At 45.5% G+C, this 18,771-nt stretch overlaps 1 protein-coding gene across 1 annotated transcript in view; it reads left to right on the top strand.

Moving 5' to 3' along the window:
- The window catches only part of col13a1 (collagen, type XIII, alpha 1), a 58,617-nt gene extending 43,187 nt beyond the window's left edge, over window positions 1-15,430 (top strand). Inside the window, exons 18-37 of the mRNA XM_068741114.1 lie at window positions 4,407-4,433; window positions 4,514-4,540; window positions 4,624-4,680; window positions 4,759-4,782; window positions 4,872-4,925; window positions 5,057-5,101; window positions 5,190-5,324; window positions 6,123-6,194; window positions 6,320-6,361; window positions 6,467-6,517; window positions 6,675-6,701; window positions 6,796-6,882; window positions 7,617-7,652; window positions 8,586-8,639; window positions 8,762-8,815; window positions 9,205-9,240; window positions 11,690-11,776; window positions 12,636-12,713; window positions 13,662-13,700; window positions 15,398-15,430. Of these exons, the coding sequence (XP_068597215.1) occupies window positions 4,407-4,433; window positions 4,514-4,540; window positions 4,624-4,680; window positions 4,759-4,782; window positions 4,872-4,925; window positions 5,057-5,101; window positions 5,190-5,324; window positions 6,123-6,194; window positions 6,320-6,361; window positions 6,467-6,517; window positions 6,675-6,701; window positions 6,796-6,882; window positions 7,617-7,652; window positions 8,586-8,639; window positions 8,762-8,815; window positions 9,205-9,240; window positions 11,690-11,776; window positions 12,636-12,713; window positions 13,662-13,700; window positions 15,398-15,430 (1,065 nt within the window). The remainder of the gene's footprint in view (window positions 1-4,406; window positions 4,434-4,513; window positions 4,541-4,623; window positions 4,681-4,758; window positions 4,783-4,871; window positions 4,926-5,056; window positions 5,102-5,189; window positions 5,325-6,122; window positions 6,195-6,319; window positions 6,362-6,466; window positions 6,518-6,674; window positions 6,702-6,795; window positions 6,883-7,616; window positions 7,653-8,585; window positions 8,640-8,761; window positions 8,816-9,204; window positions 9,241-11,689; window positions 11,777-12,635; window positions 12,714-13,661; window positions 13,701-15,397) is intronic.
- Window positions 15,431-18,771: the final 3,341 nt, after the last annotated feature.

An 18,771-nucleotide genomic window follows, 5' to 3' on the forward strand; every position in this document is an offset into this window, starting at 1 on the left:
AGAGCCGATGTGGAAAATACGCCGAGCCCGACCTCGCAGAATGATGCAGGTATCCTCGGCAGCCACATTTATGTCTTCGGCGTTCTCTCCTGTATTTGTTGGGTTGTTGCACCATAGTCTCCTTTAGTGTTGAACCAACGGGCATGAATAAAGCCACGCACACAAGCAATGCTGAAGACGGCTTAAAGTATCCAACCTTGGCTTGGGATCTGTGCAAAAGGGTCAAAGTGAGTTATGCGGGCGACAGTCGCCACGTGCTTGTCCTCCACTTTTCCATGGCTTAGCGGACGTCCTCTAGAGGACACACAGCAACTGGTCCACACTAAACTACGACATTAAACGGCATCAATAGTGACGACGGCTTGGAGGCGTTGTAGAGGACGGGACCTGTAGCACTCCAGAGGCATTGTGGGTTACGGCCCCAGCCGCTAGCGTTTTGTGCCCGACGCGTACGTGCGAATTATGTTGTACGGAATGTACGGTGTCGGAAAGGCTGGTGGAAAGAGCGACCGTGCGTGTGAAGGCGCAACCGCGGTCACGTGATGCGTCTGAGGGTTCCACCCCCCATTCCCCACAATCTTAGGGCAGTCTATGTGCTGCCCGCTACTCCTCAGGGATTGGTCAGATCCAAAGAAGCTTCTTGTTGCAGTCCATGTCGAGACCGACGTCTCACTTTTTCCCCCTGAGCCTTTGCACATCTTTTGATTTCCACCTTGGTTAAAACTGCTTCCGCTGCCTCTGAGCTGAAGTTTCCGTCCACTCTGACGGACGAATGATTTGTGCGTGTGTAGCATGTCGAGGTCTAGCCATGCACGGCGAGGTTAGCGACCTCTCTGCTGGAGGCTGGACGATGGAACGGCACTTCAAAAGTTTGAAAAATGATTGACACGCTCTTCTCTGTCTTTAAACAAATACCCTGAAATTTGTCGTTGTCCCGCAGGTGAGCGTCTCTTATTTATTGCACCTTTGATCCAAAGTTCAAATCGGTGTGCTGTTTCTCCAACGAGGGAAGAATCAGCGCTTCCAGGGATTTTAGCCAAAAGGTTCTTCCATTATTAAAACAAGGCGAGCCTTGTCTCGGTGCCCGCTTCGCGAAATCCTTACGGAACGTATTTCTCTGCACGCCATCTTTGATGGACTCCGTCGGCTCGGCCATTGGCTGTGGTAGCATGGCAGTAGCAGCGTGTGTGTGTTTTCCCCATTAAGCCTCACATATGGACAGAAAAGGGGGGGGGGGGTAAAGAGGATAAAACTTCAAGGAAAGAGCATTTGTGCTGGTATCCAAAGGAAACCGCAATCTGGAAAGGCTTTTATCTTATTTTTTATAATAAAGGGAAAGCGCTTTTACAGACTCCTCCAATGCTAGATCCCCTAATCTGTTATGTCGCCTCAGTATCTGTGGCGTCCATCAGCCCGGGGGGGGGGGGGGGGGGGGGATATCTGTTCTATATATAATGTCAGAACTCTGGCTGCTGGTCCTCTATATGCCAGAGTGAAATGGATGGGCCAGGTAGAGACGGCTTCGTGGTGAAGGAAATAGCTATTCATGTCGGCTTGGCCAACCACAAATGATGACTTCTCTCGGCTCAACCTCCGCCGTTGGGTTCGAAGCTCTCTGCAGGAAACGGGCCCGTGTCTAGCCGTGAGTGCGCCGGTTCCACCGCCACCTCCCGACCTCGGCCCATCTGTCACCGTGCTGAGTTGTTATTCCTCGGCATTTGTCCGATCCAATAAGTTCTGCCTTTGATTCGGCTTTCCCCGTGGGAAATGAGAGCAGCAGCAGACGTCAACGGAGAGCATATTTCAGGGGGGGGGGGGGGGGGAGAGCGTGTGCCAATAGCCACACTTCTTTGGCTAAATGAAAAGCTATCTTTGTCTTTCTCTTTTCACTCCAAATGAAAAACAATGAGCGACCCAACTGGAGAAAGTATTACGGAAGGCAGCGAGCATATTCTCCCATCGCCCACCTCGCTGAGGAGAAAAGTAAAACTTATATCTGTCCATCCATCCATACAGAGGGGAAAAAGGGAAGCATGGGAGGAGTCACAGCTGTAGGCTTTTATTTTTGTCATCTTTCCATATTTTCACCGTCATTCCAGACAGCTTTACATTTATTAACACCCGATGAATGTTGTCAGTTTATGAAACGTGTGCCTCGACACTCAGAGATCAGTTTTGTCCCGTTAAACATGCGATTATGGAGGAAATGACCTCGACTCTGTTGGAGGCCCTCCTTAAATCGTCCCACTCATGTCAAGGCCCTTCAAAGTGCTGCGTATAAACGACAGCGACAAACTGGAACAAACGTAATCCTGTGTGTTTGTTACCGCGCATACCGCTCCGCTGTTTAGTGGCCGCGTGGAAAGTACTCGTATTGATCAATCAGCCCGTGGCTCGCCGATGTGACGGATCCACCCACTGCAAGTCACAGAAAGGCCGAGAGAGACCTTAAAATAGAAGCATGGCGGGCGCGGGACAAGCTTTTGAAGTGACCAGAGAAGAATGCTGCGAGCTGATTGGAGCAGCCGTAGATCAAAGCGAGATGCTGGGTCCGAGCATCTCTATCGAAGCGATTCGAGCCGTCACCACTCATCTCCTCCTGAGGGGAAGCAGGAGTGCTTTCATCTGACCGCAAGCGCCCGCCTGCTCGGCACGCTGTCCCGTCGTGGTCCTTCCCACCTCCGCTTCACAGCTCTGGAAGCGTGATGAGAACATCGGCTTGGAAAAGTGCTTTACTCAGAACACGGCCACGGCGGCGTCGGAATGATGCAGCGAATCCCGGCGGCCACAAGGGAAGTTGAGGATTGCAGATTTTTTTAGGAATGCTCGTGGGATAATGTGCTCACGCTGCACTCATCAATTAATCAGTCAGTCTTGACTTATGCAGGATAGCACCTTTCAAACAATGTGGATGCCGTTGTCATAGCGATTGGTGAAACGGGACAGAGTAATGCACACGGGGACAGACGCTGAAACGGCAACGACAGACAGGAAGTGACGCTCAGAGATTAAACGATGACTCCGGTGTGTCATTTCTAAGCCGTTTCCGTCTTACTGTAATTTCCTCCTATCTCCTGGACTGCATTAATGATTTTTGGCACATGCAGCAACCGTCTTCCTCTTCTTCCTTTTCCTTTTGCCTTTTACCTGAATGCATTCCGGACCATCACAGGGCGGTCGAGGTTTCCCTGGGTCAAAGGTAACCCCCCCGCCCACTGATCCGTTTATGTAGCGCGTGTTGCATATTTAATTTAGCCGGTCATAAATGTCTTTCTTCCATTGCTATTAAAGGGCCAGGCCGGCATCCCTGGCATCCCCGGCAAGAGGGGCTACAGGGTAGGCCTGGACCGGAATGAGCATCCTTCCTGCCTGCTTGTGTTTCTCTCAGTCATCCTTACGCCTAACCGGATGTCTCTGAGGCCAGATATACGCCACATCACCGTTTAAGTGTGTTTAATCACTTTGTCTTCATTTGGCATTTGCTGGCGTGCTGGGATCTTTTTAACGGCTGCTGGCTGCCGGTTCCGTCTAACGTCACTCACACATGGCATCTTTGACGCAGAACGAATCTGAGAATGGCTTTTCAGAAACTTTCTTCACTGTGATTTGTTCTGTGGGGCGTGTGCAGAAACAACGTCTGACAAAATCATCTTAATTTGAATTCACCTTCAAGTTTACTGCCTGTGTTTTGTCCCCCCCCTCTAACTTAAACCTCAGTCTCCATCAACATCTTGATTGAGATCACGAGTCATAGAGATAAGATATCATTAGAGGACATTTCTGCTCAGAGCAAAGCTAATGAGGAGGAGGAAGAAGAGCAAGTTGAGGATTAGAATCCCACCGTAGCTGAAAACCAGCATTCTTAGACCCGTTTCTCTGGAGGCGCATCCTAAAGGCGGGATCCCCGAGGCAGGAGCGTTTTCCATGTCACCGATGAGGATTTTTAGATGAAGATGACAGCTGAGGGAAAAGCAATTTCTAATGAGATTTCTTTAATCGTGGTTAATGGTCATTTCCAGCTGTGACATCAGAAATGAAATAAAAAGTCTCTTCTTTTTATATTCCAGCCATTCCTTTGATTATTCCATAGGTGTGTTGAGTTCAGAGGTTCATTCAGACTGCTGGGGTCCATTAAAGATTGTTTTTTTTTAGATTTACAACGACATTTGTTACCCCAACATTTGATCTGTTTAGCAGTATAAGTCATACAGCTGAGGCTCTGCTGTCCCCAATGACAGGGTGAGAAGGGTGAGCCGAGCAGCACAGCCCAGGGAATCAAAGGAGAGCCAGGATCACCGGGACTGCCAGGTCTAATGGGACACAAGGTAAAGGGAAATAGTCATGGAAATAAATGTCCAGCAAACAAAAGCGTGAAAAAAAAAAACAGTTTGGTGTTTCTATTACAGGGACACAAGGGCGGCCAGGGAGGGAAGGTGAGGAACCTTCATTTCAACATGCGGTTCAAATGCAGGTAGTTTTGAGTTTAAGTGTTGTACCATCTTTTCACCACTAGGGGGAAGCAGGCCCCTCTGGACCAAGAGTAAGTCCTAACTGAGGCGCAGAACATGTTAATATTCCAGTAGTCGTGAAAGGGTTCATGAAATAATCGTTTTTACCTTCTAGGGTCCACCAGGCCCGACGGGAGAGCCAGGAAAGGCCGAAATCCAAAACAATGAAAATGTATGTCGCTCAGTTTAATTTCATCTCTTAATGGAAATTTAGCACAAATAATCACAAACGGCCTGTTTGTCTTTGCAGGATATTCGCAACATACCTCTGATGGTAGATATTTTCTATTCTTTATTATGGTCATGTCCAAACACGCAACCTTTGAATGTTCTGTTATGTGACGTGGTCTCTTGTCTTCGTAGGGCCCCCCTGGATTACCTGGACCCCCTGGGACGTCTGGAATGCCCGGTCCCAAGGTAGGAGATTTTAGAATCCACACTTGATGCTCTCGCACTATTTCATAACACACTGGCTCACAAATATGTTATTTTTGTGGTAATGGCTTTCATTTCTCAGAGATTTTTTTTGTTTGTTTCTTCCTCTTAAGGGTGAATTTGGCCTCCCAGGTCCTCCAGGACTGGATGGAGACAAGGTAAAAAGCGTTGCCCCATCTATAATGGGGCTACAAGCTAGGTGAAGGCAACATCACGAGGTACGACTGAGTCCTCTTGCGTTTCCAGGGACCCAGAGGGAAGCCTGGAGAGCCTGGACCTGTAGGCCCTGCTGGTCTTGCAGGTCCCAGTGGGGAGGGTGGTGCCATGGGCTTCCCAGGACCCAAGGGAGATAAAGGAGGCATGGGTCCATCTGGATCACCTGTGAGTAATGGGTTTAAACCACATCACATCACTGGCTGGGGTTCCCTGACCAAAGCCATGTCATTATCCAGACGGGGGGGGCCTTGGTTTTCTGGTTGACCCCTTATTACTTAGCTAGAGACTCACAAATGTGGAAGAATCCCGAAGGATGACAGTTCAACTTTCACCGATATCTCAGGCGTGCCCCCTGAAGACCATCGAGACAGAAATTTGTCTTAATGTTGCTCCTCTGATTGCTTGTTCTGGAGTAGGATGAGTTGTCTACAGCGAAGAAGATATTGATTAAATTGTTCGTGAGCACTTCATAAATGTAGCCAATCAATTTGCATTGGAAATGGAAGCATGACAATTAGTTTGTGTCTTTAAGAACACCATCTAGAATATTTCTAGATAGGATGTTCCATTTCAACAAGTGAACCTCGATGGGTGAAGATGCTGCTCTTTTGAAGCTAGCCCACGGACTAGCAGGTGTCCACACAAATAAAATACAGATAGGATCCTGGTTTCCTTACTGGGTATCAACTGGGTACAGCTGCTTTTCACCTCTGTCTAATCCAGAGCATATTTAGAATATGAGGTGATCGGAGAAACTGTAGAAAATTTCATGACGGGTCAGGGAGCATAGTCTAAACAGGATCAATAATCTGATGGAGGTAATCTGTACTAATTAGGGTCGAAATTAAGATTGGATAAAAATGACAAACATTTTTTTTCTAACATTAAGATCAACTTATTGGTCCCTGAAGTGAGCTGAGCCCCTCCACAGTTATCGTGATGTCTATCTTCCTTGTTCTGTAGGGTTTAGATGGCCCTACTGGTGAAAAGGGGGCCACAGCGGCCCCTGGCCCTATTGGATTACCCGGTGCAATGGTACGCAGCGATGCCCCTCAGCCTGCATCGGTCTGGATAGAGTGTCTTAACTGGTTGGATTTACCCCCAAATTATTTCATTTTTATTTTCCTCTTCTTCTGTGTCTTTGTTTCCTGCTTTTACAGGGTCAGAAAGGCGACGCCGGGGAGGGGGGAAGGTCAGAAATGGTACGGGTCAGTCATTTATTGATCAGTCTGATCGATGCTTTATGGTAGATGAGCGCAGCACACATGAGCACCATGTCTGAGTTGTTTGTGTTTGTGTTCATTCAGATTTACGGTCCTCCAGGGCCCCCGGGACCTCCGGGACCAGTTGGGCCAGCAGTGAGTCAAACAGAACATTTAACCCTTTAAATCCGCATTCAATGCAGAAACTGGTAGAATTAATTATGGTTTTTTTTTTTTATATTCCTGTTAAAAATCATTTCAAAGCTTCATTGTCGTTTAACTATGTAATTCCTCTCCTCCGTGTTCCGTCCAGGGCTCTCAAGGACTTTCCGGGCCTAAGGTGAGATAATATTTCCTGAAAATAAAATCCGCTTTCCTTCATTTGCATTACATTTGAGCGTTCTGGGATAGCAAGGAGTTCTGTCTCCTCTCAGGGAGAACCAGGCCTAGGCCTCAGAGGAGAGAAGGGAGCCACAGGTCAGAAGGGTGACAAGGGAGACAGAGGCCATCTTGGACTTCCTGTAAGTACAGCAGACTTCCTGTCTCTTCTGCTGTGGAGTTCGTCACATTGCTTTAATCCGAGTTCAGGCGGCTCGATGCTAAATGCTAAACAAGTCCACACTTTGATTTCATGTAAAATATATTCAAATTCTGTTTGGTCTGTTTTCATTCCTTTGGGTTTTATATCCTTTGATATTCTTAAACATTCGAAAAACATTTTGTTTTATAATAAATGCTACTCCATCGTGTTCATCGTTTCCGGCGTTTCGGTCGTGCTTCGTGTTTTTTTTTTTTGTATTTGCATGCGTTTTTTGTGTTTTAAATGTTGAAGCTAAACGCTTCTGTCTCAACGTCATCATCAGCTAACTGGTGTTGATGCGTGTCGATGAACAGGCGTGAATGTGAGAGCGACCCCGGCGGTAAACCCCGCCTCCCGCCCCGGTTTGGATTGGACTCTCTCATGTTCGACCGCTTGTAGAACATGAAGGAGACGTTTGATCTTTGTCGTCGTTAAATCGCCCGGCCTTTCCGGAGGCGTAACTCTGATTTACGACGCCGTCGCCCGTAGATGTTGCTCACCGTCACTCACTTCACCTCCATCACCCATCATTTGTCATCATCTGTAAATGTTTTTGAAATCACTTGAGTCACTGCTTCACTCACCCCCCCCCCCCCCCCTCCCCCCATCTCAAACCCACACCCTTCCTCTCATCATCATCATCTCTGCTCTCTAACTATATGCAACGCTATACAGGGGGCTCATGGGTTAGACGGCAGACCAGGTCCAGTGGTGAGTGGTGCAAGTCCTGCTCTGGTCCCCTCACCCTCTTCCTCCTCTTTCTCCTCCTCTACCTCCTCCTCCAACCCCTTGCGGGAGCTTGCTTGATGTCTGCTCGTCCTTGTCCTTGTCTTGCTTGCTTGTCCCGCCTCTTCCTTCACGGAGTAGCTCTGTGGGTTCCGAACGGTTTGGCGCTGGGTTCTGAGGACGCACAGGAAGCTGCATTTATACAGTTATTTCAAGTCTATTTATTTGAGTCGAGACTTTTTTTAATTAGCACACGATACGCTAACAACTTTAGCGAGAAAACCCTCGTTGTTTCAGCTGTAAGCATCGCGTCCCTTTCAGTTAATGGAAGTTAAATTGATCCGACATGACTCATCCATACTGCCCACCATGTGACCTGAAGCCGTCTGGCACCGGACACAATGACGTGAATCCTCAGTCCTCAATCCCAACAGTCCCCCCGCCCCCCCTCCTTGTCGCTGTATCGGCAGCGGGCTGCATAAGCTGCCGTCGCTACGGAGCATCCGGAAAGAGCATGCAGGGACGGCCGTGCATGCTGACATGTCGTTAGACTGCATCCGAGCGGCTGCATCCGAGCGGCTGCATCCCGTAGGGCGCGTTGCGCTCTGGATACGCCTGAGACGCGAGATCTTCCTCTCCAGTCCCGGCTGCTATACTCAGACAGAACTGCAGCTGTTGCCGTTTTATTCATTTTCCTTCCTTTTTTAACGCTTTGGACAGGAATTCAACAAGCCTGCTGCGTCACCGATCAAGGTGTCACAACAGATTGGTAGAAAGCAATGATATCCGATTGGTCCCTGGACAATTCCTGTGTGGCATCGCCGGAAGGCTTGTTGATTTTCTGATTTGAAGTATTTATTGATATTGGTACTCTAGTACTTTCTGCTGACCGGTATTTGTTCTCCCTCTCTTGTAAAGGGTCTAATAGGACCAGCAGGCGTTCCGGGCCCAGCAGGACCAAAGGGAGAGAGGGTGAGTAAGGTATTAGCATCCATCCTGGGTCCGTCCATCACGCCACATCAGTTACGGATTAGGATTGGATCGCTTCTAAAACACTAGGAGAATCCATTTAAGGTGTTTTGTCATTGCTGCAGGCTGAAAAGGGAGATGCCGGATTACCAGGACCAATCGGGCCTCAAGGCATCCCTGTAAGTCAATATTCGTCACTACCAGTGATTGTAAAAGTAATCTGATTACGGGTTACTCCTTAAAGAGTAATCCAATTCAATAAATCTAGCACAAATATGGTATTCTGTATATTGGAACTGTAAACCCTATGTAGTTCCCATATTAATCTGACACGGACAGATTAACAGATTATATAGCCTGTGAAGTAGAGAAAAGGCAATCAAAGTATTTTGTGAAGTAAAACTTCATTTATTTTTCCTTCGTTCTGACCTCAAACGCTGTTGGGAAGTTCTCTCATTATGAATTAGGTGAAATGCTGACATGATGGTCGCCGTTACTGCTCTGAGATGATGGAGACGCATCCCTACCTATTCATATCAGCTAATGTGGCGTCTCACACATTTTGCAGGGTATAGCAGGACCACAAGGACTCAAAGGGAACCGGGTAAGACGACATTTGGACATGATTCTGGCTACACATTCGATTTCATTTGAATCCACAGATCAGTTCTGTGCCATTTTGAATCTTCTTTGCGGGTTGAATAAATCACTCGAGGAAAACTGTGACGGTCATTAAACAGAATCTGTTAATTAGGAGGATTTTCTCTTTGATATCGGGCATGAAAAGAAAACCAGATGAAACAGGAAAGACGGCTTTGACTGGAAAAATTCACATTTTCTGAGGTCTTTGTTTCGTCGTGGTTTTCTTTTTGAAATGCACTTTAGAATAAACGGATGAGAATAAATTCCTGATTCTTTAGTATTCTCCAATTAAGTCTTGTTTTTAATCAAAGACTTGTTAATGCTGACACGGTAATGTCGTTTCAGGTCGCACTTGAATTTGTGGGATGGATATCAGTCTTACGTTTGCGTGTTTTAAAATATCTAATCAACGTTTTTATATTTAAAAACTAGAAAACTCTTCTGGGTCCAAAGTGTCAAAAAACAAAATCATTTTGTTGAGAAAATTTACCCCGATAGGATCTGTTTCCTCAGGTATTAAAGAACAAATCCGTTGACCTGCTCCGATGTGGAGTCGACTCAGCTATAAGACGATGCTTGTTAGAAACCTCTAACCTAGCCTAGCCTAGCCTAGCCTGGCTCTAATGCTATGGCAGGCTAATCACATCCTGACTGATTCTCCACTCAAAACATGAGATTGATGTCCATCTTTGTTTACTCTTGGGATAATAAAGCAAATTACTGTTACACAAATAAATTCTGAATCATTCCCAACTGCCAACGATGCCATGTTAAAAGAAAAAAAACTATGTTTCATCTCCAGGTCGCTTCGATCGGAGAATCTCTTTGTCCACATTTACCCTTCCTCTGAGAATGATCTGTTTCCTTCCCATTAACCTGTGACGCTCTTAATATTTCCACTCCCATCTGTTTTCAGTTTTCACATTTCATAAGCTCCCTCAGCACGTTCAACTGGCCTCAGAGTTAGCGATGCCTTCAGTGTGTGGCTCAGACGCGCCGCTAACGCCGAACGTCCAGTTGAACGCGCTGAAGGCGAAGTGTTGGTGTTTTCACTCTTTGTCCTGTCTTCCTTTGTTTCCGCAGGTCTTCCTATCCCCTTTCACTTCCCTCCACCTTGCTCTGTGGCCCGTGGCTCTTTTTTTTTTTTTTTTTTTATTGCCGGGGTTGCCCTCTCTCCCTCTCACAAACCTTGGCCTCCTGCTCCTCCTCCTCCTCCTGCATTCTAATGTAGTCCTGGGTTAATCTTCCTCCTCTTACACCTCCTCTTGACTTCTCCTGCTCCTATTTAACAGTGCCTCTTCCTTGCAAGCATTCATATTCCCTCCAACCCTTGACCCCCTGAACTCGACACGGCGGCCAGTGCTCTCCCATGGCTGTCAGAACGTACGCTACGCTAAGGTTCTAGCTACACTCTTGCATGTTTTAAGCTAATTATCTTTAAATTGCTAACGTTAAATGAGATTTCACACCGCTTTAAACATTCAGGTTAATTAATTTGCCCAATGTGGTGAATCTTAATTATTATTAATGCAACTGGAAGCCGACTTAATGATGCTGAAGAAGTTTGAGGTATTAAACCTGACGATAATCTACTATATTGATAATCAGACTGTGCTGATCATGCTGAGGCAGCACTGGGAGAACACTGTAGTCAGGCAGCCTTTTATTCTTCTCATCACATTATATTCTCTATACATAATACTCGAATGTCCTCGCCGGATCCTTCGCAGCCTTCGTGCTGAGCAGGCGTTTATACCACAGTGAAACTGGTCCAGTAATATAATCAGCACAACGTAGGATTCGTGTCCAAACCGCCAGTTTAGCGCCGCTAAAGCAACAGATCCAGGCCTCTTATCTGAGAACCCGGTGCCTACGTTACCCACAATGCAACCGCTGACCTCGGGCAAAGATGAGAAGCTGCTGCCGACGTTTTGGTACGCTCCTTTCTTTCTAAATCCACGCCTCCGGATCATTTTCATGTTCTGATAGAACATTTTGCGTGTTAATTTTATTTATGATAATCAAAACGACGTTTCATTAAAGTATGTTTTACTCATCACTTTAAAGGCTCCCTCCACCATTAAAACAAATCGACCCGGCAGGTCCAGATCCATCGGCCGAATCTAAACGTTCTGAATCCGGCGTTGGACTTGCAACCTGCTCATCAACAGCCCTGGCTTGAAGCTGTCCCTCCTAACTCCCTCTACTTACCTTCCTTTTCCACTAGTGATCACATCATCATTTTGTTTTCTGGAAGAAATAACATGCGTAAAGCCACACCACACACATCGACTTAAAGTAACTTCTAGTATTTCATGCAACATCTGACAAATGAAACTTGCAAACAACAAACATTTGCTTTATGTGTGGCTTAATGAGGAGGACTAAAGTTTGTACGCTGTTGTTTGCAGGGAGAGAGGGGAAAGAAAGGCAACAGGGGGGCCAAAGGGGATAAGGGAGACCAAGGAGCACCTGGATTAGATGCCCCCTGTCCATTGGTATGTCTGTAGTCTGATCTGTAACCAGCAGGCAAAGGGAAGGAGCGCTATCCTGAATGCAACGCGGTCCCATCGCGCTTCAGTTTCTCTGAAGAGTTGTATTCAGGAAGTCCGCTTCCTTTTGGCTCTGGTATTCGGTGGTTCTAATCAACCTCAGAAAGGGTTTGGTCCAAGAGTCCGCCGTCATCCGTCTCAGTATCGGTGCACGTGAGCGAACGGAATAGATTTAAAATGTAATGGTTAGTGGAAAAGATCTAAGACATCAAAGGAGATGGGATCCGGAGGGAAATACGTTCACCAGGAATTGGACCAGAGACCACAACTCTTTCTGAGGGAGCTTTTCTTTCAGTGGGACGGACAGGAACCAGGCAGCCACTGCTGGGGGGGCCACCAACCAAGACCAAAGTGCCCAGTCTTGACTTCCTACCCTCTTTGTGCAGCTCTGCAAACCTTTTGTTCATGTCAAAACTAGAGTTCTGCACTTCAAACCAGACCCAGGTCCGAACGGACACCAGGGATTCTTCCGAAGTTCACACCTCCCCCAGACTTGAAACCTTGCCATCCGTTTTTTCCACCAATGACCATTACCCCATCAGGCTAATGCACCATGATGGCCGTTCCTTGTGCCCGTTGGGTAGCAGAACCCTGAAACCGTTTGCCACACACCTGAAGCCCCCCCGCCAACCCAGTGAGCCCGGTTCCTGTCGGTTCCAGGTCGCCTGCATGTTTAGGAAACCGTCCAGTCACCCAGTGGACAGAAGAGGACGCACCTCCTGCCTTCGAGCAGCGGTGGAGAAACGCCCCGCTGCTCCACCATGAGCTGCCACGCTGGTTTTTAAATGGTTGATTTCACAAACAGGGTTTCCGAGGATTTAAAGGGGAGAAAGGGGAACCGGGCTTGCCAGGCCTGGATGGGCTGGATGCCCCTTGTGCTGTGGTATGGTGCTCGTTCTTTCCCTTCATTTGTTTCCCAGCATGCCTCTAATTATCCCTAAGCACATCTCAGCTGCTCAGATGCATGAGTTCATGTCTGTGGATGCTGGTGTAGTAGACGTAGAGACAAGACGAGACAAGACAAACGAGAGACGGGATTCCACGAGGAGGTGACGCTGCGCAGGACATCAAAGGCCGGGAAGGACGAGGGCCATTCGTCATTCACACTTAGACCAGAGGAGACAGACTCGTAGGACTGGGTTTCAAAGACTTAACGACCTCGAGCACTCCCACCGGGTTAAATATCCAGAACTCCATGCCAGCCCTTTAGAACCGAAGAAACAGCTCGATTGAGAAGCGAAGAATCGTCAGGCTGTTCCCACGAGTCAAAGCGAGATCTGTGCATGAGCTTAACTCTACTGATGGTCGTCCAGTGACTTGTTAACGGACTTTACTTATTGCATCGTCTCTTGAATGGCGCACCGTTTGCGTTCCATCTTAAAGACAGCAACAACAGCCAAAAACCCACGGGTGTTGAAAACGAATAGAAATAAATATGTATTTGGTTTAAAGCCGTCGTGATGTGAGCATGAAACGCAGCACGGTTTGTAAGGCTTCGCGGTTTTCCACCTGCTTTTCTTGGGGCGTAGAGTTAAATCCGGAACACGGCGTTGGCGTACGCTGGTTGTAGGAGTCTCTGAAGACGTCCACGGTTTGTCGTTTTCAGAAAGCTTCTTCTAATCTGCTCATTGGCCCGACATGCATCACGTGATTCACCGTCAGTTCTGTCGTTACGTAAAATGAAGTTTAGGTCTGTGTTTTTTTTTCAGAAGCACCCTGAGCTAACGTGTGATTAACTGGTCAAATGCCTTTGCGTGCCTCGTGCACCTGCATGCTCAGCGTTCACGTCTGAAGTGCCGACTTGGTTAACGCGCCGCTTTTATTCTTGCAGGGAGACGATGGCTTACCAGTACCGGGATGTTGGAATAAAGTAAGTCCCGGAGTTTGGCGCCTTGTCATTTTTCCGTTGGCTAACGCTAACTTCGCCGCCAGCGTCTTTTGAACTCACATTGCATCTTCTGTTTTGTCGTTGCAGTGACAGTAACTTCGGAACGGCTTGTGTGATTGTACATAGGATATTTATTTTTTTACTTTCACCCATTCTGTTATACACGGAAAACAAATCCTAAAAAAAAGAAGAAAAAAAGGTCAAATGTTTGTACAGATTGTTTATTTTAGTACATATGACAGTGTATGTATTGGATTTTTATATCTTTACATTATTTTAATATGACACGCTCAGTAACAAATTATAATGCGGCTACATTTGCATGATATTTGTGCATAATGTGAACTGGATAATGCTCATTAACTTATTGTATGACGTCGTTCTTTTGTAATAGACCATGCTGCACTGAGTTGTGGGCTGGAAAGGTTGTGTTTGCATTTTGAAAAGTCTTCGTTGAATCCTCCTCTATGGGATAAAGTGCTGAAAAACACACACTAGTGGGTCAAAACGACAGGAAGCTGTTTCAACTTTGCACTTTGACTCCGGCTAAAGCTTTACGTTTGATCTTCACCGAACGGCAAAAGAGATCTGCTAGCAGGTTAGCAGATTGACTTTAAATCTGCTGCGCCACCCACAGACCGAGGAGTTAAGTGTTCCAGACAATCATACAAGTCCCAACCCAACGCTGGTGTCCTGGAGGAGGGTGTCAACAAAGACCTCTTAACCATTTGAAGCTAAAAAAAAAAAAAAGTTCAGGCCTGAAAGCTCCTGAAGACTAACTGTAGCAGGAAAGCGGCAGCTGCTCATATAATCGCTTCTGGATTCAGTTCTTTGTAAATAGTTTTGCCAAATTTTAGTGGGCGGCCTTTTTCCTGCTTTCCGGCTGCCGGACTTTGTGTATTAACTGCAGATTGTCAGTCTCCTAATCCGGGTACAAGCCGGAAACGGTGATGCTCACCCATAAGGCACGACGCCGCCTTGTCTCATCCTCTCATGGAGAAAGCTGCAACCTGCTTGGACAATGGAGAAGAACTGTAGGAACAACTTACCCCCCCCCCCCCAGTCCTTTATGGAGAAGCTTGGCTTCAGCTAACTTCATTAACTCGACCAGGTGACTCAGTGTTGAAGAAACGGCCGGACCGGCCGGAGCGGAGCGGAGCTCGGTCCGTTTTATGCTGCTCTTTGACGAAGCTTCGTTTGTGTTTTCTCTGCCCGGATCTGAAGTTGCTCTGAGAGATTTCTTGTTGTGTCTTTGTCAGCAATAAAGCCTTCATTGTGTCCTGACTCTGCACCCGTTACCTCGCACTAACGCACGTCTCACTGACCTCCATTGTCCTCATTGGTCTTAAACGTCGTCCACGCGTGTCCTTTAGCGTTTCCCCGTAATCCTAATGATTAAATATACATTTATGATGGGTTTGCTTCTGTTTGGAGGCGACTAAAGTTCCACGGAAGTAGAAGTATGATGCACGGCTTGTGAACCGTCCCATCGAGCAAGCGAGCCCGGACGAGGTTTCTCTTGCTCGACGACTCGATCGCCTCCTAAAGCCTGACGTACCTCGCATTAAGACCACTAGTATACAGATGGGCTACGCTACCGCTAACCTTTCATGCATCCCTGATTTGCCTTTGCATGCATTTCTGAAGTGATTAAAGTCTATTCACACCTATGTTCAAAGGGTCAGCATCCGTTCCAACTGGCTAAGAAGTAGGGCTACCAGAGACGGACGCCGCGAAGCCACAGAGAGGAAATTTGAAGACATTTGGAGATGTCTTTGAGTTGTTGTTTCATATCCAAACCTGGAGTGGGCATTTTGACCGTTTTCCAGGAGGCTGGACTCGGTGCCGGTTTTGGTAGAGGCTCCGGTGAGCACATTCACTTCAATCAGACTGGAGAGTAGAGGCGTTTCACCATCCTTTATTTAGCCGTCGATGGTCCTTCAGCTGCGTGGAGACACCGCAGCGACCGCTGTCTCCTCCTAGCGAGAGCGGGGAGGCATGGACACTTTAGCACAAGCTATTTGCTGTGTTTGATCTCGATCCTGTCGCTGTGATAAAGAATTCAGAGCAGCTCACAGAGCAGATCGATGCCATGTGTTTCCACGAAAAACCAAAAACAAGCATCCTCTTGATGATTCCTTCTTGACTGCATTTTCAAAAAAAAGAAAAAACACCTTTACCTGCAGCTATGATGTTTTTCTTTGAATGATGATGATGATGATGATGATAGGAACTACCAGCATCAGACTTCACGCCTGGTCACGTATGATATTCTTCACTCGATGATTCAGTGCTGTGTTGTAAGTATTGTACATTAGACAGGATTTTATGTATAAAAGTACTCGTTCTTTGTAAATAGATTGCATTATTGAATCTTTGTTTCACATAGAAATTAAGAATCTAAATTCTCCAAGGGCATATGCTAATTATGTACAGATGGCTGACAGTTGTTTGTGGATATATTTACATGTTTATTTTGGCCTCTTCACCAAAGATTTTTACTCTCTTCTAATTTGCATGCTCCATAAATTGAATGCAGATACAGTATTTTTATTATCTGATGCAAACAAATTGCAGACAAATTGTTTTAATTCTGAATAGACGTCACAATTTTGTTTTTAGGCTACATGCAAATAATCAAAAAAAAGTTTTTTTGCTCTGTCGTTTGTTCCATAAATCCTTCCTGTTCCATTGAAAATCAAATGTACAGAATCATTCCTGATGCCGTTTTGAGCGCCGCCTTGTAAGCAGACTTGGGTCAAAATGGTATTTGATTTTTATTTATTTGTTTTCCAGTTTTTGACTTCAGTAGTTTGAAACAAGCCTTTCTTTAGTGGGTGCGATGTATCTTTTGTATTTAAATGTACCACAAAAATTGCATGTTTTAATGAAAGTAACCTGAAAATGGCATAATCTAAGTAATTTATTGTACATTTTCGGATTAGTTTTATTTTGTGAAAGAAACGGTGGCTGAGAGAGTTCAAAAAGCTCTGTTTCAGAACTATTTGTTTAAAGTTCAAAGGTTACAGTTTTATTAAAATCGCATTCATGAAATCATTTTTATGCTCATTCAAGACAATTTAATCAACAGATTAACACCAAATTATTTGTCTTCCGTAAACTTTAAATATTTAAAAGTTGCTCAAACATCATTAATTTGCTTGATTTACTTGGCTTTCTATCTCTAAAGCTGTAGCCGTGCTCTTTGTGTAACACGCAAGAAACACAGCAGGTTGCAGTTTTTGTACGTGAATTTATACTTTATTTAAGGCTATAATCTGTCTGGTTTGGACCATGGATTTATCCTGACAGCAAAATCCACATAAATCCGTTGAGAGTCCACACTCTGTTCACGTAGTTTTTGGTTTGACTTGTGTGTCCATAGATTAAAGATCTTCACTGATCTTTAGGTGCAGGGGGAGGTTCTTGGAATTAGTTGGCTGGAAAGGATTTTATTTATCATATCGTTTAATTTCCTGGTGCTTCACAGTATAAAAACGCCGAGTCGGTATTTTGGAGAAGGAAATGGGGGCTTGTTTTACACTGTAAAAACATTCTTGTTCAAGTATCTGCATACAGCGCAGCCATCTTTGATCATTCACCGCTGGTTTGGGATCTTTGGTTTTCTTTAAACCTGAAACTTTACAGGCTGTTTTTTTCTTTCCTCTCTGTTTGATTCTTGCATATAAAGCAAGTCCTCATCTTCCAGTGAAGCCCCAGAAACGTTTTATGAACTAATAACCTTCAGCTGACCTTGTGTCATCATGTATCCTCGAGGCCAGACCTCCTGTCGGCCGTCCTTCCATGCTCCTCTTCCGAATCCTTTCCTCCAGGTCCGTAAAAATGAGCGTTTCGGCACCGACAGAGTGAAGATTCACACTCGCCGCTCCTCCGGTCAAACGCCAACATGTCTTGTTTTGCATGTGCAGCAGCAGGTGCGCGTGTTGCGTTTCAAACAGAAGATGAGCGGGATGAAGAAGGAAAAATTGTTCATAAAATAAGTTAACCTGTGTTATTTTATAAAGACACATAGAGGTACTCGTGCATAATGTGTTTTGGTTTGAAATTCTCTACAGATTAGAATCTTGAAGAATGGATAAAAGGGCATTATACAGAATTTGCATGCTACTTTTGAGCTTGTATGAAGCACTATTTACACTCGTTTTTATCTTCGTGTCCCGTATTGGTGATGGAACACTACATATACTGTATATTTGATATATTTCTGCACATTCAAAAGACATCTGACACCTGAGTGGCCTTTGCGCAGCTCTCTGTGCTACGACGTTGAATAGAGATGTATAAGCGTTATTTTCCAAGATTCAATGTGACTTCCAACCACAGGTGAAGGTATTCAGATTACCTGGTGGCTGTGTCAGAACTGAATGTTTATAAGGTTAATAATGATTCTTGTTTTACTAAAGAGCTTTATTGTTACTTTTTATAATCCAAACCATGGCAGCTGTCGTCGTCACTGATTGCCAAACGGACTCACTGTTCAAATTTGAATTTGCCATCAACTCAAAATAAAGAACCCCATTTTTAATGGAACGAGACTTATTTTTGTGTCACAATCTACACTCGCTTGTATTTTATTTTACAATATCTCAGAATGATCAGAAGAAACTGAGCTTTGAAAAAGTATAAATGATTGGAATACTGAAATCAAATCAGCACAGAAAAGGATCCTAGGTTGGGAAGCCAATCCGATTGTTTCCATAAATATCAGTCATATTTTCTGATTGTTGACTATAATCCATGTTCTGAGATGTCTTATATTTTCCAGGCTGTTATCGGTTTCAACTCATTTATAGAAAGTTTTCTTAATTCTGTTTTTTTTTATCACTTTATTATCCCTTAAAAATAGAACTGTTAATCATCAAATCTCCAAAAGGTGCCATGTCAATTTATTGTGTCAAACACCAGCAGGCCACCAGGGGTCGCCAGAGACTTCCAAGAGGTTGAATCTTTGGAAAACGATAAAGGAGCAGAAACGAGCAGAGGAGAGTTATTGTGTTTGTGGATGGAAACTGAAGACCAGGCAGCCGGATTA

This window comes from Brachionichthys hirsutus, chromosome 7 (assembly GCF_040956055.1).
Source record: "Brachionichthys hirsutus isolate HB-005 chromosome 7, CSIRO-AGI_Bhir_v1, whole genome shotgun sequence".
NCBI lineage: Eukaryota > Metazoa > Chordata > Actinopteri > Lophiiformes > Brachionichthyidae > Brachionichthys > Brachionichthys hirsutus.